This window comes from Penicillium cinerascens (genome assembly GCF_028974065.1).
Source record: "Penicillium cinerascens strain IBT 15544 chromosome Unknown contig_1_segment0_segment0, whole genome shotgun sequence".
NCBI classification, from domain to species: domain Eukaryota; kingdom Fungi; phylum Ascomycota; class Eurotiomycetes; order Eurotiales; family Aspergillaceae; genus Penicillium; species Penicillium cinerascens.
In genome coordinates, this window is record NW_026695287.1 from 1,001,125 (window position 1) to 1,016,732 (window position 15,608).

Genomic DNA, 15,608 nt, shown 5'->3' on the forward strand with positions numbered 1-15,608 from the left:
TCATAGCAGCCGAATTTTTCCGCGAACAGGCACCTCGTCATCATCTCGTAGTAACGCATAAGATAGGGGCAACGATATATAAATTGATTGTATCGGGCCTAAGTATAGCCCGGGAGCTCTAAAATAGAGCCCGAGACATTCTGATACACCAATCTTTGTGCAGCACGAGACCAATCTAAAGCGCCGCCCATAAGTAGGAAGTTTTCTTTTCATCTTATTGGTATTAATCGACTAGCGGACATCAGATTTTGTTTGCCATAGGGTTTGAATCGGATACTCGGGTAGGGAAACGGAGTTGCCCGGTGGAGGCCTAACATTGGACCCTTTTAGAGACGCCGTGCATGGTACGAAATCCAATTGACGCTTGGACTCTCGTTGCTTCGACTATGATTTTGCCACTTTTAAACATAGACAGATATTAAAGATAGTTGAATGAAGTTGAATTGGATGGTATACTGAGCTGGACCCAGCCAACTTCAATTTAGCTGATTCACCATCAGCTAATAGCTTAATCGCCGTGTAAAAGCAGATTTAAATGGATGCGGAGGTTTTCGGGCTTGGGAAATATCGGTAAGGCCAGGATGTAACGCTATTACATCAGTGAATATAGCCCCTAGGCTGCCCGATGGGGTGCGTTCGCTTCCATTGCGTAGGGGAGTTTTTTCTCCCCTTCCGCCCCGTCTGTCTTCATTTTTTTCTCATCCCCAGTGTTCTTGATATTTCTCCATCTCTTATTTCTTTGGTTTTATTTTCTTTTTGGTTACATTTTTCTCTTGTACAACCTTCTTCATGTCTAAGGGCGACATTAAACAGGGCGACAAGTCCGTCTTCGGCATGCCCGTAAGTTCCTACCCTTGCTAAGCTGGCCATTTCGACTCTGTGTGGAAATAGGCCTGGATGCATCTCGGACAGATTCCTGTCTATCTCGAAACACTCAAGAGCCGTTGCCAGCGCAGAAAGATTGGCGAGCTTGAGTTTGATAATCAATTGGCTGAACCAACCGTACTAATATATATCTTCATAGGGCTTCGCCGTCGACTTTCTGAGTACGTGCCCTATCTCAACTATAGTATCCAGTTCTTTGCTGGAGCCATCAGCCCATATCCTTTCAACGAATATTGATGGATTCACAGTGGGTGGTGTTTCTGCCGCTATCTCCAAGACCGTTGCTGCCCCTATTGAGCGTATCAAGCTCATGATCCAGAACCAGGTTGGTCATCTACCTTTCATCAACTTACGGCACAGAGCATTTCGGGAGACTTGCAATTATGAACTCGGATCAGACATCTGTTACGGTTGGCCAATTGTTTGTTGATTTTTTCGGACTTGGACCGAAGCCTGACCCCACTTTTCCCTCGAATAGGACGAGATGCTCAAGGCCGGTCGTCTCGACCGCAAGTACAACGGCATCGGTGATTGCTTCAAGCGTACTGTCGCCGCTGAAGGTGTCGTCTCCCTGTGGCGTGGTAACACTGCCAACGTCATCCGTTACTTCCCTACCCAGGCTCTGAACTTCGCTTTCCGTGACACATACAAGTCCATGTTCGCCTACAAGAAGGAGCGTGATGGCTACACCAAGTGGATGATGGGTAACCTGGCATCCGGTGGCGCCGCCGGTGCCACTTCACTCCTCTTCGTCTACTCCCTGGATTACGCCCGTACCCGTCTTGCCAACGACGCCAAATCTGCCAAGGGTGCCGGTGAGCGCCAGTTCAATGGTCTCGTGGACGTCTACCGCAAGACCATTGCCACCGACGGTATTGTCGGTCTTTACCGTGGTTTCGGTCCTTCCGTGTTCGGTATCATTGTATACCGTGGTTTGTACTTCGGCATGTACGACTCCCTTAAGCCCGTTCTCCTGGTTGGTGCCCTCGAGGGTAACTTCCTTGCTTCCTTCCTGCTCGGCTGGATCGTCACAACGGCTGCCGGTGTTGCCTCCTACCCTCTAGACACAATCCGTCGTCGTATGATGATGGCTTCTGGTGAGGCCGTCAAGTACAAGTCCTCCATGGATGCTGCCTACCAAATCGTCGCCGCAGAGGGTGTCAAGTCCCTGTTCAAGGGTGCTGGTGCTAATATCCTCCGGGGTGTCGCCAGTGCTGGTGTCCTCTCCATCTACGACCAGGTACAGCTCATCCTCTTTGGCAAGAAGTTCAAATAGATTATTTGCTCTCAAGCGATATGTCACCAGTAGTCCATGATTCGTAGAGACCCACTATCTGTGTGCTTCGGCCCACCTACGTCGCTTCCCGATGTGGGTGCACCACACCACGTTTGCCAATTTCGATCACGTTCACACTAACTACAAGATTTATCAACGCATTGGCTTTGCACCGAAGCAAAGAAACTCTTTTTCTTTCTTGCGCCACCCTCGCTGCTTCGATTGATGCCTTACTCTCCTTGGTAGTTTTCGATTATAGCTCTTCGCCGTACACTTCCTCCCATTGCTTTCGTAGCCGCTTCGCTTTGGCCACATGGTGTAGTAATACGTTGAAATATACCGCACAATACCGATGCATTTCAATGCATTCCTCAATCTGATACGGGCCGTCGAATAATTGACCTGCGCTAAGGCCTTGGCAGTGGGGCCCGGAAAAAAAAATCAACAAGTGTGTATTGGTGAAGGCGATTTCGAGAAAGACTGTAACAATCTGGGCCCTCAGTGAGCTCGCACTGGGCAGCAGTCCTAGCCAGGCTGTTGGGACAATGGATTCATACCTTCTCGTGGTGTCCGGTGTTAATCCTCGTTGAGGAGACCAAATTGAATCCGCCGTGGTTGTGCGGTCCGGCCCGCGGGAAGCGACCGCACAACCACACCAAAATCAGGGGACAACGGGATACGAAAACCATCCGACTTCTTTTTACCCGACTCGCACTCGGGCCCAAAAGCTGGTCTTGCATTACCAGTGAAAGTGGTGTCGCCCTAGAAAGAAGACAGGACACCCCTGAGCTTGCATACGGTCTGGGATCGCATCGCGCGAGATGCGACGAGGCGGTAGTGAACCGATGACACAGGCAGTCAAGCTAATATCGGACAGACCTCGTTCAAGGCCCAGGAGACCTCGTTAAGACTCGAACTCGTTAAGGCTCGAAGATGCCGCCTCGGAAGACCTCGTTAAGGCCTAGCCACGGGCAACCTTTGATGCGGCTCCTCTTCTTGACACGGACACCACCGAGACACGGGCATCCTCCTGGGAGATACACGGGCATTCTGGAAGGAATTGGTATTTGGCTGGTGGCAAACGATGGACCTCGTTAAGGCGTTGCCACGGGCAAACCATCGATCCTGCTCAGGCATCGGGGAACAAGCTTGGTTAGTGGAAAGTGGCCGACGTACACTGCCGGACGGAGCGTATACGAGGGCTTTCTGCAAGACACGGTCGGCTTGGCGGGGGGAGACCTCCCCAGGTAACGCGAAACGAGAGTTCAAGCTCTCGCGGGGCGTGGTGTACAATGGCAGCCACTGCGACAGGGTCGGGGCCTGTCAAGAGACTGTCTGTATGGCCCGAGAGGACGGATGCGCGTGTCGGTGTACAAACAGCCGGGAATCAACTACCTCACTCGCACTGAGGGCCTGAGATCAGGTTCGCCTGGTTGAAGCGGTGTCGTCCTAGGTGATTTGCCCGTGATGTATGCTTAAGGAGCAAACTGAGAGACACCCAGGGTGAGAGGCTTTGTCCACCTCAAGAGTCCAGAAACCTCGTTTATTGGGTGAAAAACTGGGGTAGTGGTCTATGCAAGTAGACCTGCCGAAGCTACTCTATGTCTCTTGGCCAAAGAGTTGGAGCACAAGCCATTGTGGGGACATTCCTCACCGTCGCGACCAGCGTAGCGGAGGCGGAGGCCCATATTGCCACCACGCGGAGCCGATTCTGGAGACGGGCCGTGAAGATGTGGACGGACATGCATACCCTTCCTGAAACAAACCCGCTCCGCAGAGGTACAGACCGGATCAGAAAGTTCAGACGATATCATCGCTCGCCGCTGTACCAAGTGGCAGATTCGCTTAAGCACATCGACATGGAGACACTGGAAACAATTAACCCGTTCACGTTGGCCCCATGGGACGAACGCGTACAGGCCAATATTGACGGACAACTTGAACCTCAGACTGAAGCGGGCGGATTGATGCAGATCGCGGTCAGCAGCTCGGCACGGAACAAGCTGGTGGGATTCGGAGTCGCAATCGAGAAACAGCCACCTCGAAATCGAAAATTGAAGCTCAAAACGTTTTCCATCACATTGGGCGCGAGAGCAGAGCAAAACCCGTTCTCTGCGGAGCTGGCAGCCATGGCACATGTGTTGAAAATGGTAGTGGGAATCAAGGACTACAGGACTACGTTGCTCACAAGCAACAAGGCGGCGGCGCTCACGCTAAGGAACCCCCGACGACAGTCTGGCCAGAAGTTTGTTTGTCAGACGTACAAGTTGATGAGAAGATTGCGGACGAATGGAAACCGCATCAAATTCCACTGGATCCCTACTACCGAAGACAACAAGCTTTTAGGTCTGGCTAAAGAACAGGCCAGAACTGCAACACAAGAAGATGCTCTCCCACAAGAACACGTCTCGAGGATGAAGTCAACGACATTGAATATCGCACGCTCCCAAGCAGTCCCCAGCAGTGAGCTATTAGAGAACATAGGAAGACACGCAAAACGAGTGGATTCCGCACTCCCAGGAAAACACACTCGGCAGTTGTATGATCGCCTCACGTGGAAAGAAGCGAACGTACTGGCCCAACTCCGAACCGGCATGGCTAGACTCAATGGGTATCTCAATCAAATTAATGTAGCAGAGACGGATGAATGCGACTGCGGACAAGCAAGAGAGACCGTGGAGCACTTCCTCTTCCGATGTCGGAAGTGGACGGCGCACCGGACGGAAATGTTACAATGCACGCAGACTCACCGAGGAAACATATCCTTCTTCCTGGGCGGAAAACAGGCGTCTGATGATCAGAAGTGGACGCCAAACCTAGAGGCAGTACGGGCCTCCATACGTTTCGCCATTGCGACGGGCCGACTCGAGGCCACTTGAACATATCGACCAACATAACCCCCAACCCCCTTCTTCCGACCCTACTCACCCACCACCTCGTGCGGCAGATGGTAGACGCGCTTCAACTGCCGAAGATAGGATGTTGAACACTTGAAGAAGCGCCTTCAAGCCAGCCTACTAACCCACTTACTAACCCACGAGAAACTCGCTGCGACACAGCTTTCTGGAAGTGTCATATGTTATAAGGCTTTATGTATGGGCTTGCAGGAGACACAGCATATACAGATGGACATGTACAGTAGATCAGTGATAGTTGCCCTTTCGGCTCAGCCGCCGGGCGTTAATGAATTGTTTGTTTGTTTGTAACAATCTGGCCGGGCCCAGAGACGGAGGAATAACATCGGAAATTACGCTAAAATTCCCACTCGCAGAAGCCCTAAAAACCATGGACTTACCAAAATTGGATGAACTAGAAACGATTGACCCAAGTCCGCTGCCACCGTGGCGAGCCGAACCCTTTACGGAGATTGAGGTTGGATCAGACCGAGAATCGGCCATCGAGCGAGCCGATACCGCACGATCCATGTCGGACATTGTTGTCTACTCAGATGCCTCTGGACGCGAGGGTCACCTGGGAGCGGCCGTGGTGGCACTCGACGATAACCTGCAGGTTGTCGAATCACAACAAGTTCAGGTGGGACCAATGGACCGATGGTCGGTTCACGTGGCAGAGCTCATTGGCATTTTCTACGCCATCAGCATGGTGTTCAAGATCGCCTATCAGCGGTCAAGCCTGGTCAGTAGACAAAAAACAGCAACGATCCTGTGCGACAGTAGATCAGCCCTACAGGCAACTCAGAATCCGAGGAACAAATCGGGCCAGAGGATCGTACACGCGGTCCTACAAGCTGCCACAGAGGTTCAAGCCGAGGGAATCGCGCTCCGTCTCCAATGGGTGCCAGGGTATTGCAACAATTCTGGAAACGACGCTGCGGATCGACTAGCCAAGGACGTCGCGTGCCCAGGCACAACCCACCCATTCCGCCCGCTACTCTCGAGGGAAAGTGCACGCCTGCGCGTCAACATCCTCAATCAGTGGGAGCAGGAATGAAGATCGTCCAGCAAAGGCGGCCACCTACGGAAGATCGACGGCACCCTACCGGCAACCTATACAAGGAGGCTATATGGGAGCCTGCCCAGGAACCGGGCGTATCTGTTAACGCAGCTACGCACAGGCCACAATTGGTTATCCACCTACGCCAAGAGCTTTGGCTTCCGCGATGACGACCAGTGCGTGTGCGGCGCACAAGAAACAGTCACTCACGTGCTGGTGGACTGTCCAGAGTTGCGAAATATTCAAAGGGAGTTACGGAGCGAAGTGGGGGACGCGTTTAGCAGCGTCTCGAGTCTGCTGGGAGGCTCAACCGAAGGTAAGAAAGGTAATCCAGACATCGTCTCACGGGCTAGGACGGTCAAGGCCGTGCTAGACTTCGCCGAGGCGTCACAACGGTTTTGGAGTCGCGCGCCACGAGGGCAGCCTAATGATGGGAGCGGCATTGGGCCACGGCAGGCCTTGACGAGGCTCTAAGTTCGTTTTCAGGAAGTGGAACACTCTACATGTATGTACACGCGTATATAGTTGCTGTGTCCTGCATATTGCTCTCGAGCGAGGGGTCAGGGTAAATGACATCAACCAACCAACCAACCAACCAACCAACCAACCGACTGTAACAATCTGGTCCCTCGTGGAAAGTCACCTTCTCGTGGCGAGGGACTTCAGTAAGTTAGACTGCAAGGTCTGACCGAAGCTGAGAACTTTGCAAGTCGAAACTCCGGCGGAAACCCCTTTATTGGTTGTGACGACGCGGTGGGAAGCTTTCAAAAGAACACGTCGACAACATCGCAACGTCGACGAGCCTTCGAACAACCGACCTGCCTACCCATTTTCAACCTATATTCACCGGGTTTTATTCACAATAACTCACCTGCCCTACCGGTTCGATCGCATGTCGATTCGTCAGTCTTTCGTCTGCTATCTGGTGTTGCCGCCAGCGAGGCAGTCAGCTACTTCGGGCGTTAATATGAGAAGTACTCTCGGTAAATCGCTACTCAGGGAAGAGGTTCACGAAACTACATCGAGAATGGACTCGTGGGGGGTCCGGTGTCACAGAGGGATGGGTTATTGCTTTTGGGGAAAGGATATGATGACAACAACAAGAAGAAATCGTTAAGGGCATACCCGTATGGGCTAGAGGGGTTTTTGGCAGCTGGTTCAGCTTTTCCTCTCGAAAATGAGACTATGACAATCTCCATTTTTCTTTCAGGTCCTCTTGTAGAGCATAGGCGTCTTCCTTCTCCTCCTTGCTCAATCGACTGTCTTTATCGTAATGCTGAAGAATCATCATATCAATGCGAGGACACGATTTGCTGAAACATTCTTGGTCGTGAAAAGCTTTGCATATTTCATCGAAGTATTCTTTCTGAGCTGAAAGGTCGAGGTGTTGGAATTCTTCATACGAGAGGACTTGCGAGATGTCGTCTTCGGGAATTCCTCCGATCGAGCTGACCGGAGATGCACGATCACAGAAACGCTTTGTTATGGCCTCGGTAGACCACTCGGGTGACCTCTTACGTTTGAATGTCAACGAAGATGTCATTATGACTCAGTGCGCTTTCTTCAAGTACAACAGAGATGAAGATCGTGTGACTTTTCAGGCAGAGTGAAGGCCTGTAGTGTAGAGTCTGGAACGAAGCAGGAGAAAGATGAATTGCAGTACTCTGGTGGGCATAGGACATTTTATATTTCCTTTTTACCGTGGGAATATGTGCGAGTCCTAATCTCCTGGCATCCTTATGTCGGTTCCTGGGAGTTTGGTCACGGGATTGTGGCCTCGGAGATCAACGGCTGGATGGGAGAGACTAGCTTCAACGCCCTGTCGTTCTAATCTCTCTACTTCGCATTGCCTGCCATTCTTTTCGGTGATCAGGCCACACCAAGTCTGTGCCGACCGGGCAAGGCGATCGAGCGACAGATTGAACGTCAAGTGGAAATGAGGTTCAATTCAGTCTGTAAAATTATGGCGTATGTTTGGCCATACCATTTGGGACTCTTTATTTCGCTTAATTCAGTTTGAAAACATTGTTCTGTGCAAGATGTGGAAGCTCAGAACTATCACACTAGCTATGGTTTTTCCCAATGAACGCATTTACTCTTCATAGAACGGAGCAACAATTTCCAGAAGTCAAGCAGGAACTCCCGGAAAATGCGACGCTCCTCGATGCCACGACAGCGTTCCCAGGACCGACTAGTTGGCCGTGAGAGCCTCGAGTAGTGGTATATCTTTGTACACCTTTAATCATGCTTAGCTGCGTGAATGTTACTTAAAGCTCCTTATGTACCTAGCCAGCTCAGAGTTCCCGCAATTCCTAATCCTAAATCGCTCTACACCATAATTGCATTACTTTCATCGCTCTGCACTTACAGTATTCGCGTTATTCGTCGTTTCAACATCATTCTCCAAGCAGGACCTTTCTTGATTTCTTTCTTCGAACTGAAATTGAGCACTGAAGTTATGGTCCGCTTAATGATGGTATCCAGAGTGAGACTTGGTTCGAACTTTCAAAATGGGCTGAAATCAATGGTCTTGATTGCGCGGCAAGCGACCGTCAACTAGTACCTGCACGAAGTCTTTTGAGAGCCACGTACGGACAAAAAACAACTTTCAGGTCTGTACCAACGTCACAAGCCTTGGTTGCGTAATTGTCGTTAGGCTGGTAGTAGGTGGAATCACATCGGTACACATTCGCGGGACAGTTGATCGTCGCGCACTCAGCATAGCTAGGCTCAATGCGGACCCCATACTCTGTATTAGATGGGTCATTGATCTTGGAGAGGTCATAGTAGATCTTATTCAGAGGACGGCAGTCCGTGCTGCTTTCGTTTCCAAAACATGCACTGTACTCGATCTGCGTGATCTGGGGGCTTCTCCACCGCGTGGAGACTTTGAGAGAGCTGCCGACACCATCAACTGTAAGGCGGAATGGGTGGGAAAGGCTCTCTGTCGGTTTCAGCTCCGTGTCCAGATATGTGACACCTGCCACTCCTTCGACGTATAGAGGAAAGCGGCAATTGTTGTACAAGACAATATTGCCACGCTGCTCGGCCAAGCAAGCCAACGGCACGCACCAGATGAGAACCCCCAATGTCCGCCGTACGGCTCTTTCCAGATGCATTGTGTATAGGAGACTCGATCGAGAACGGCCGTGGTCGGTCATGATATATATAGATGTCGTTAGAGCCCAACGTTTGATCTCCTTTGTGCTTGACATGATGGCGAGTCCGAGGTATGAGCAAGTCTATCATGCAGAATACAGCACTTTTCTTTACGACATGTCATTCACAAATAGACCAGAGTCAAATTTATGAGGTTGTTTATCGAGTCAGAACGGGCAAGGTCAGAGGCCCTTCAACGGTTTGACTACCATGTAGTCATTCTATTTGCGCACGACAATGGACGGCTTTCGCGTCGAATCAAAAGACGGAGGATATTATGACTACAAAAGAAAGCTGCGACCTACCTCTCTCTACCTCACAGCAGTGGTTTCGTCATGGAAGCTTTCACGCAGCCGTCGGGTGATATAAGTGAGCACGGAGAAGAGATGCGGTCCGGCCCGCCAACTATGGGCGAGCCGGAGACTGGCCCACACAGCTTTCCAGCTATTGAAATCTCGCAGGCCTCGACAGTAAGAGCTTCTGTTGACTTAAAGATAATTCCGCTAATCACCTCAGCAGTCTGATGTGCGCGACGCGGAGTCAGAAGAGGAAAAGCGAATCCTGGCAGTCGAGCCGTTCCGGCCAGTCATTGAGACCTTGACGCGACTGGAGCAGGATGATCCCAAAGCTGCAGCTCAGGGTGCTCGTCTGGTGAGTCTTTTACGGCGTTTGTGGGAGTCATGTGTCTCCAAGCATATCGATAGCCAGCGTCTTGAAGCGGGGAACCAACAGCTGCGAGCCAGGAATTCGCAGTTACACTTCGAGGGTGACCACCTCAAGCTCACCCATGAGGACCAGACGTCCCATTTCTATGCTGTTGAGCAAGATCTCCTGAAAGTGAGGCAGGATCTCCTTGGTGTCCTAAAGCAGTGGAACAGCACATCCGTTGGGGAACCCACCGTCTTGCCCCAGGACGGACAAGAGGGGAATAACGAATAGAAGGCTATCACAGCAATACGGGGAAGGAAGAAGATAACTCTAGTCACCCCGCAGCAATGGAGATGATGTCAGCTATGGAATATGGAGCAGGCCTTAGCATTTGTCGATCGTATGTTGCCCTTGAAATCTGACAGATATCGCAATCGTAGAATGGCAAGGAATAAACCCAATAATCCATGACAGTGCACCCTGATTTATAATGACCATCGAAGATTCCAAAAGACACCCAAGCTGCGCTCCAAAGGATACACGTCAACGGGATAGCGTGTACTCTTATCTGCTGGGCCTCTCTCAAGTGCCATAAGCGCCGCAATGCGATTACCAAGACCTTGCTTCAAACGTTGATTGCATGTTGTCGTGTTGTCGTATCTGAATCACGACCACCTATTTTCATGCACTCGCTGGGGACACTGAAGGCGCACCCGTAGCCCTATAATCACTCGCTCCGCCCAGAAGCAGCAAGAAAAGCGAGGAGACCAAAATGAGTGAAACCTGGAGCTGTTTGAGTTAGAGCACGTCTTTCGCGTTGTAACCCAGTTCCGTATGACTTACCTCCAGCGATAATAACCAGCGATCCAAAACGGTTCCGATGATGGCGACGAGCAGGAGAAGAACAGACAAAACTGAAAGTATATATGCAATAAAGTTTACTTGGGCTCGAGTCCGATATCCATGCATGGTACGCTCTCGTAGCCACCAGTAGAAACAAGACATGGCCAGGTAATCAGAACAGACTAGAAAGATGACTACGAACCACGCTGAGGGATACCGGAAAGCACCGACTATAGTAGCAGCGACCTTGGCTAGACAAGAGGCAGCCACGAAAAGTTGAAAGCAGATCACGAGATGAGAGACGTTGTCCAATCCGGTCAGCTGGAGCCCCGTACGCGCGAATTCGTGTGTGGGATAAAGTGCTTTTGTAGCCAGCGGAGGCCAATCTCATCGGTAGTCCAGCCGTTATTCGAGACCTCAAACCGCCAATCTTTTGGTAGGTTATCGAACCAACCCGCAATGGCAACCTTGCCCTTAAAGATGATACAGGGCGGTAGCGAAAAGCCGTCTGCGCAGATTGCTTCGACCGCAGTAACCCATTCGCGCTGACTTGCTCGAGAACCGTCTTTTTTTTAAACTTTTTTTACTGGGAAGTTTTCTGGAAACGGAAATCTCGGTACCAACTATATGCTATCATCCGTACTATGCCCTGCTTGTTTCACTCAATGGTTTTCGTCCCACTATAAATCCTCAGAAATAACCAACCCCAGCCTTGCCAACTACGGCCCATTGCATTGTCCTTCCGGCCTCGAGGGGTTTTTGGAAACTTGTCTTTAAGTTCATGAGCATCACGACTCTCAGTGGCCATCGCTGACAGTCCATGCCGACTCGCTTCAGTGGATGACTCGCAAGGCCAAGGCTACCATTGTTGTCCTCTCGACTCTAATCCTATACTTATGCATCAACAGCCTCTCACGCATTCTCAAACCAACCGCCTTTCTCTGGTATGAGGAAGACAAAGAAGAGCGGAGCTGGATCGCGAGCTCGCGGTTCTGGCTCGACCGCAAGAGCTGCCGCTGGCTTGGTGTCTGCGGCGCAGCGCATTTCCAAACGGCTGACGCACAGTTTGGACACCACAGCTCGTCAAGCCTTTCAGGGTCAAACGATACCGAGTCGGAGCCGTGGCGGTCGTTCTGGTTCAGTGGGGTTAGTAATCGGTCCAAGTGGGATGCCGAGGAGTGGGCTAGGCGGGAGATCCCCGGCTATGTTTTTGACTATGCCCCACTCGTTCATCTTTATTCTGGAGAGCAGTTTTGGCCCGGCGACATCGCAGAGCATCTCAACCATACCAATCCTATGCTCAATTACACTCCGGTCCAGACCCAATGGGATCATCCGACACTGAAGAACCTTGATGACCTTAACCAATGGGAAGGGGGGCGCCATGTATTCTTGACTACTGTCGACGACGTTCAGTCCCAGCCCCCTTGGCTGGAGGATGAGAAGAATATCCCGGAATCCGACGAGGAGACGAAAGAATCATGGGCCGATTGGGACGGTCGATTGGATGGAAAGATCCCGGGTGATACCGAACTGGATTGTGCCAAGTGGTTTGGTCTGAGAAACCAGAAAGGCGAGGATAAAAATAAGGATTCATCTCAATCACACCGACTGCTGAAACAAGAGCTGCGCAAAGGCTACGGCGGTAAGGAGATTCAAGACCCTCTCCAAGATACGCCCACCAACCAAGCGGGGGCTCGCAGCGACGCACCTGCGATCTTGCTCCTGATGGATAAGGGTAATGGGTTGGTGGATGCTTTTTGGTTCTTCTTTACGGATTCAATCAAGGCAACGCCGTCATCAATATGCGGTTTGGCAACCATATCGGGAATTGGGAGCATTGCCTCGTGCGATTCTATGACGGTCAGCCAAAGGCCCTCTTCTTCAGTGCCCACACAGCTGGTGAAGCTTATCGATATGAAGCCATCGAAAAGATCGGACAACGGGTGAGTCAAGAGCCCACCCAACTAAAATCCCAATCACTAACTTGTCCAAGCCGGTAATCTACTCTGCCAAGGGAAGTCATGCAATGTATGCCACTGCCGGAGTGCATGAGTACATCCTGCCATGGGGACTTCTGCATGATGTGACGGATCGGGGCCCACTGTGGGATCCCTTGCTCAACTCCCATGCATATACATATGACTTTGACAACGACGCCCTGCGCGCATCCACATTCAACCCCGCCTCGCCTACAGAGTGGTTCCACTTCCGCGGCCATTGGGGCGACAAGTTCTATCAGCTGAGTGACTCGCGACAGTACCGATTCGCCGGTCAATACCACTATGTAAATGGACCCCTCGGACCTCGGTTCAAGCATCTCAACCGGCGCAAGGTGTGCCAGGGTCCAGACAGTGCCCCTTGCGTAATCAAAGATTGGATTGGAGAAGACAAGCGAAGTCCACGGTGGGACTCCGTCGGCTTTGGAGAGTGAAGTCTTCAGAAAATGCAGCCCCTACTCCTGGAGCGTCATTTTATCACGAATACACATGAGAGCTGGATGCGTCCGTGATAACGGTAACCCAAATTACTCATTTAATACCTATTATACCATCCTTTTGCGTCAGCGCTGAAAATAGGAGAAACGGAAATTTAGGGTCAGCGAGGCTAGGGAAGGAAGAGAGGCCCGTCGATCCTTAGCTTGTCTTGAGGCGCAAAGGGTGAGGCTGTGTGCGTGATGTAGGAATGGCGATTTGGAGGGCTTTGCCTTAATTTTTAGCACTTTTCACTACATGTTTTCGTTGGTATTTTTTTCGTGGCCACCGTAACCTTCCCTTCGCATTCCTTTGCGCCGGTATTCCGATGCAGAGAAGGACTGCGAGCCGGACACCCGGACTATAGGCGGGGGATCATCACAGCCATGTTGGACGAAATTGACAGGGACCGCGACCTGGAGAGTCCAGAATAGATGACGAAAGTAAGGAAGGGACAAGGTTTCTCTCGTCGCTATGGACGTTTTTGCGTCGCTGCCTGGGAAAAAATCAGCGGAGGAACCGTTGGAGATCATCTCCTCATAGTAGAGATGGCGGTTCGACTCGTCTTAAAAATCTGCAGGGGTCTCGGAGGAAATCAACCTATCGCACAACTGAGTCTCGATAATTTTCTTATGATTGCGCATCGGATCAGGGGTATACTGCCGGGGCGGGCCATGGTGGCATCGCACCAATTATCAACGGGATTGGGTCCGTGTCCGCTTCGCAGGGTTGGAGAAGCTGGGCGGACGAAATTGTTGTTGCGCGTCATACTATTACTGTGTTGCAAGTCGATGAAATGACCGGATAAATTCTAACCTCGATCGTTTTTTCAACGCAAGCTTTTCCTAGCTCTGGATAGATGATCCCAATTTGGAATTCTATGACGTTGTTGTTTCCAATTCCAGTTATGCGGGTCGTATTCTCCACCTTTCTTGGTAACGCTACTGTGTTTTAACTTGCCCGCAACCGGATGAAGATTGCGCTAGGCACAAACTGTTCAGGCAACAAAATACCATTTCCATATGATCCGTGTCATATCGTCATCTTTCCGTCGTCATCATTCCACCCCGATAATTTCAATCTTGACAGGTGTTATGAATCTCAAAAACAGGCTCAATAGGGGATGTTTAGCACTACAGTAACTTACGACTCGAGTTTTTCTTTTGGTTGCTGAAATGCCAATCTCCTACCTGACCCACCCGCCGAAAGCGGAAACATTACAGTGAACGGATTGACGGCAAAAAGCGGCATTTCTATCTGCAGCTGCATCGGTCGCCCTCTGCTACTGATTTATTCACTGAAACCAAAGGGCTAACCCTTTTCTCCAAAATATGTTTTGTCAACTGTGCGTCATTCTGGTGAATTTCGAATATTTATTGTCGAGTTGTTACAGTGGAGCACGCGCTGTCTTCCTGGATTCAGTGTTATGACTTTGATTTTGCTTCTATTCCTTGCCTTTTCCGACAATTCGAGCCCGAAGTTATGGGAGAACATTTTGTCCTCCCAGGTTGGAAGACCCAAAGACAAAGTATAAGTTCCCTTGAATGTGGCACAGAAAGCCTTCATCATTGATACTGTGTTGATTCATAATAACATGTTTCATTCACCCTCCGTCTGACTTGGGCGCTAGTCTGGGTTACCGAGAAAACTCGGCAATTAGAGACATTCCTGTCCAAAGATCACCTCATTACCATGCAATTGTGGTCGAGAATGTCTCTGAGAGTCGAATGCCTGGAGCTATGTCCACGCTTCCATGGACAAGTACAGCAAAAAGATCAAGGGTGAAATCAAATTGGAAACAAGGGGCAAGGAGATCATTCACGCCATCATTCTTCCTAACTACTACGAAGATGAAGACACCCTACGGACAACTCTGAGGGTCCTAGAAAGCCATCCGAATGCAAAACTCCCGTTATGAGGTTAGTCCTGTCTTTTAAATACCACTTGATGAACTGAGGAATCATTTGCCGTGGTCAGATTTATTTGGCTTCACTGAGATCCAGCGACTTCATGATTTATATTTCGCTGACGCTGACCGGTCGCTCAATTGCTGTCCGATCATTTTCGACCGCAACTCTGACGAAACACCGACCCTGGTTCGATGTGCGGATCTCCTTTGGGGATTTTCCGGTATATCTACAATTTATCCAGGCTCCTTGATCGCAATAACTAAAGTCAATGGATACCTGTTTCTAATCTTTGTTTGCAGATCCTCAGCAAAGTTACAAACGCATCCGAGCTACATCGTAGACTAGACCATATTTTAGCCAAGTCTCAGAAGATGAAAATTGAAAGCTTCCACGCGCACAATATTGCTTTGGAAGAAATTTATCTGGCTCTCAACCGAGCGAAGCGAGCAAATATTTGAA

General features: G+C 50.4%; 6 protein-coding genes across 6 annotated transcripts; 4 read left to right on the forward strand and 2 right to left on the reverse strand.

Moving 5' to 3' along the window:
* Positions 1 to 789: 789 nt before the first annotated feature.
* N7498_001930 (mitochondrial carrier) lies at positions 790 to 2,161 on the forward strand (the record flags this gene model as incomplete). The annotated part of the gene is made up of 4 exons (XM_058448992.1): positions 790 to 840; positions 1,025 to 1,046; positions 1,134 to 1,210; positions 1,364 to 2,161. 4 exons carry the CDS (start codon positions 790 to 792, stop codon positions 2,159 to 2,161), a joined length of 948 nt encoding a protein of 315 aa, XP_058311336.1.
* Positions 2,162 to 3,762: 1,601 nt separating this feature from the next.
* On the forward strand, positions 3,763 to 5,040 carry N7498_001931 (uncharacterized protein; the record flags this gene model as incomplete). The annotated part of the gene is made up of 1 exon (XM_058448993.1): positions 3,763 to 5,040. One exon carries the CDS (start codon positions 3,763 to 3,765, stop codon positions 5,038 to 5,040), a length of 1,278 nt encoding a protein of 425 aa, XP_058311337.1.
* Positions 5,041 to 7,298: 2,258 nt separating this feature from the next.
* Positions 7,299 to 7,658, reverse strand: N7498_001932 (uncharacterized protein; the record flags this gene model as incomplete). Its single annotated transcript, XM_058448994.1, has 1 exon — positions 7,299 to 7,658. One exon carries the CDS (start codon positions 7,656 to 7,658, stop codon positions 7,299 to 7,301), a length of 360 nt encoding a protein of 119 aa, XP_058311338.1.
* Positions 7,659 to 8,667: 1,009 nt separating this feature from the next.
* N7498_001933 (antigenic thaumatin domain-containing protein) lies at positions 8,668 to 9,234 on the reverse strand (the record flags this gene model as incomplete). Its single annotated transcript, XM_058448995.1, has 1 exon — positions 8,668 to 9,234. One exon carries the CDS (start codon positions 9,232 to 9,234, stop codon positions 8,668 to 8,670), a length of 567 nt encoding a protein of 188 aa, XP_058311339.1.
* Positions 9,235 to 9,609: 375 nt separating this feature from the next.
* On the forward strand, positions 9,610 to 10,213 carry N7498_001934 (uncharacterized protein; the record flags this gene model as incomplete). The annotated part of the gene is made up of 2 exons (XM_058448996.1): positions 9,610 to 9,744; positions 9,794 to 10,213. 2 exons carry the CDS (start codon positions 9,610 to 9,612, stop codon positions 10,211 to 10,213), a joined length of 555 nt encoding a protein of 184 aa, XP_058311340.1.
* A 1,392-nt stretch (positions 10,214 to 11,605) lies between these two features.
* On the forward strand, positions 11,606 to 13,199 carry N7498_001935 (uncharacterized protein; the record flags this gene model as incomplete). Its single annotated transcript, XM_058448997.1, has 3 exons — positions 11,606 to 12,503; positions 12,554 to 12,711; positions 12,762 to 13,199. The coding sequence occupies 3 exons, from the start codon at positions 11,606 to 11,608 to the stop codon at positions 13,197 to 13,199; spliced, it is 1,494 nt and encodes a 497-aa protein (XP_058311341.1).
* Between the last annotated feature and the right edge of the window lie 2,409 nt (positions 13,200 to 15,608).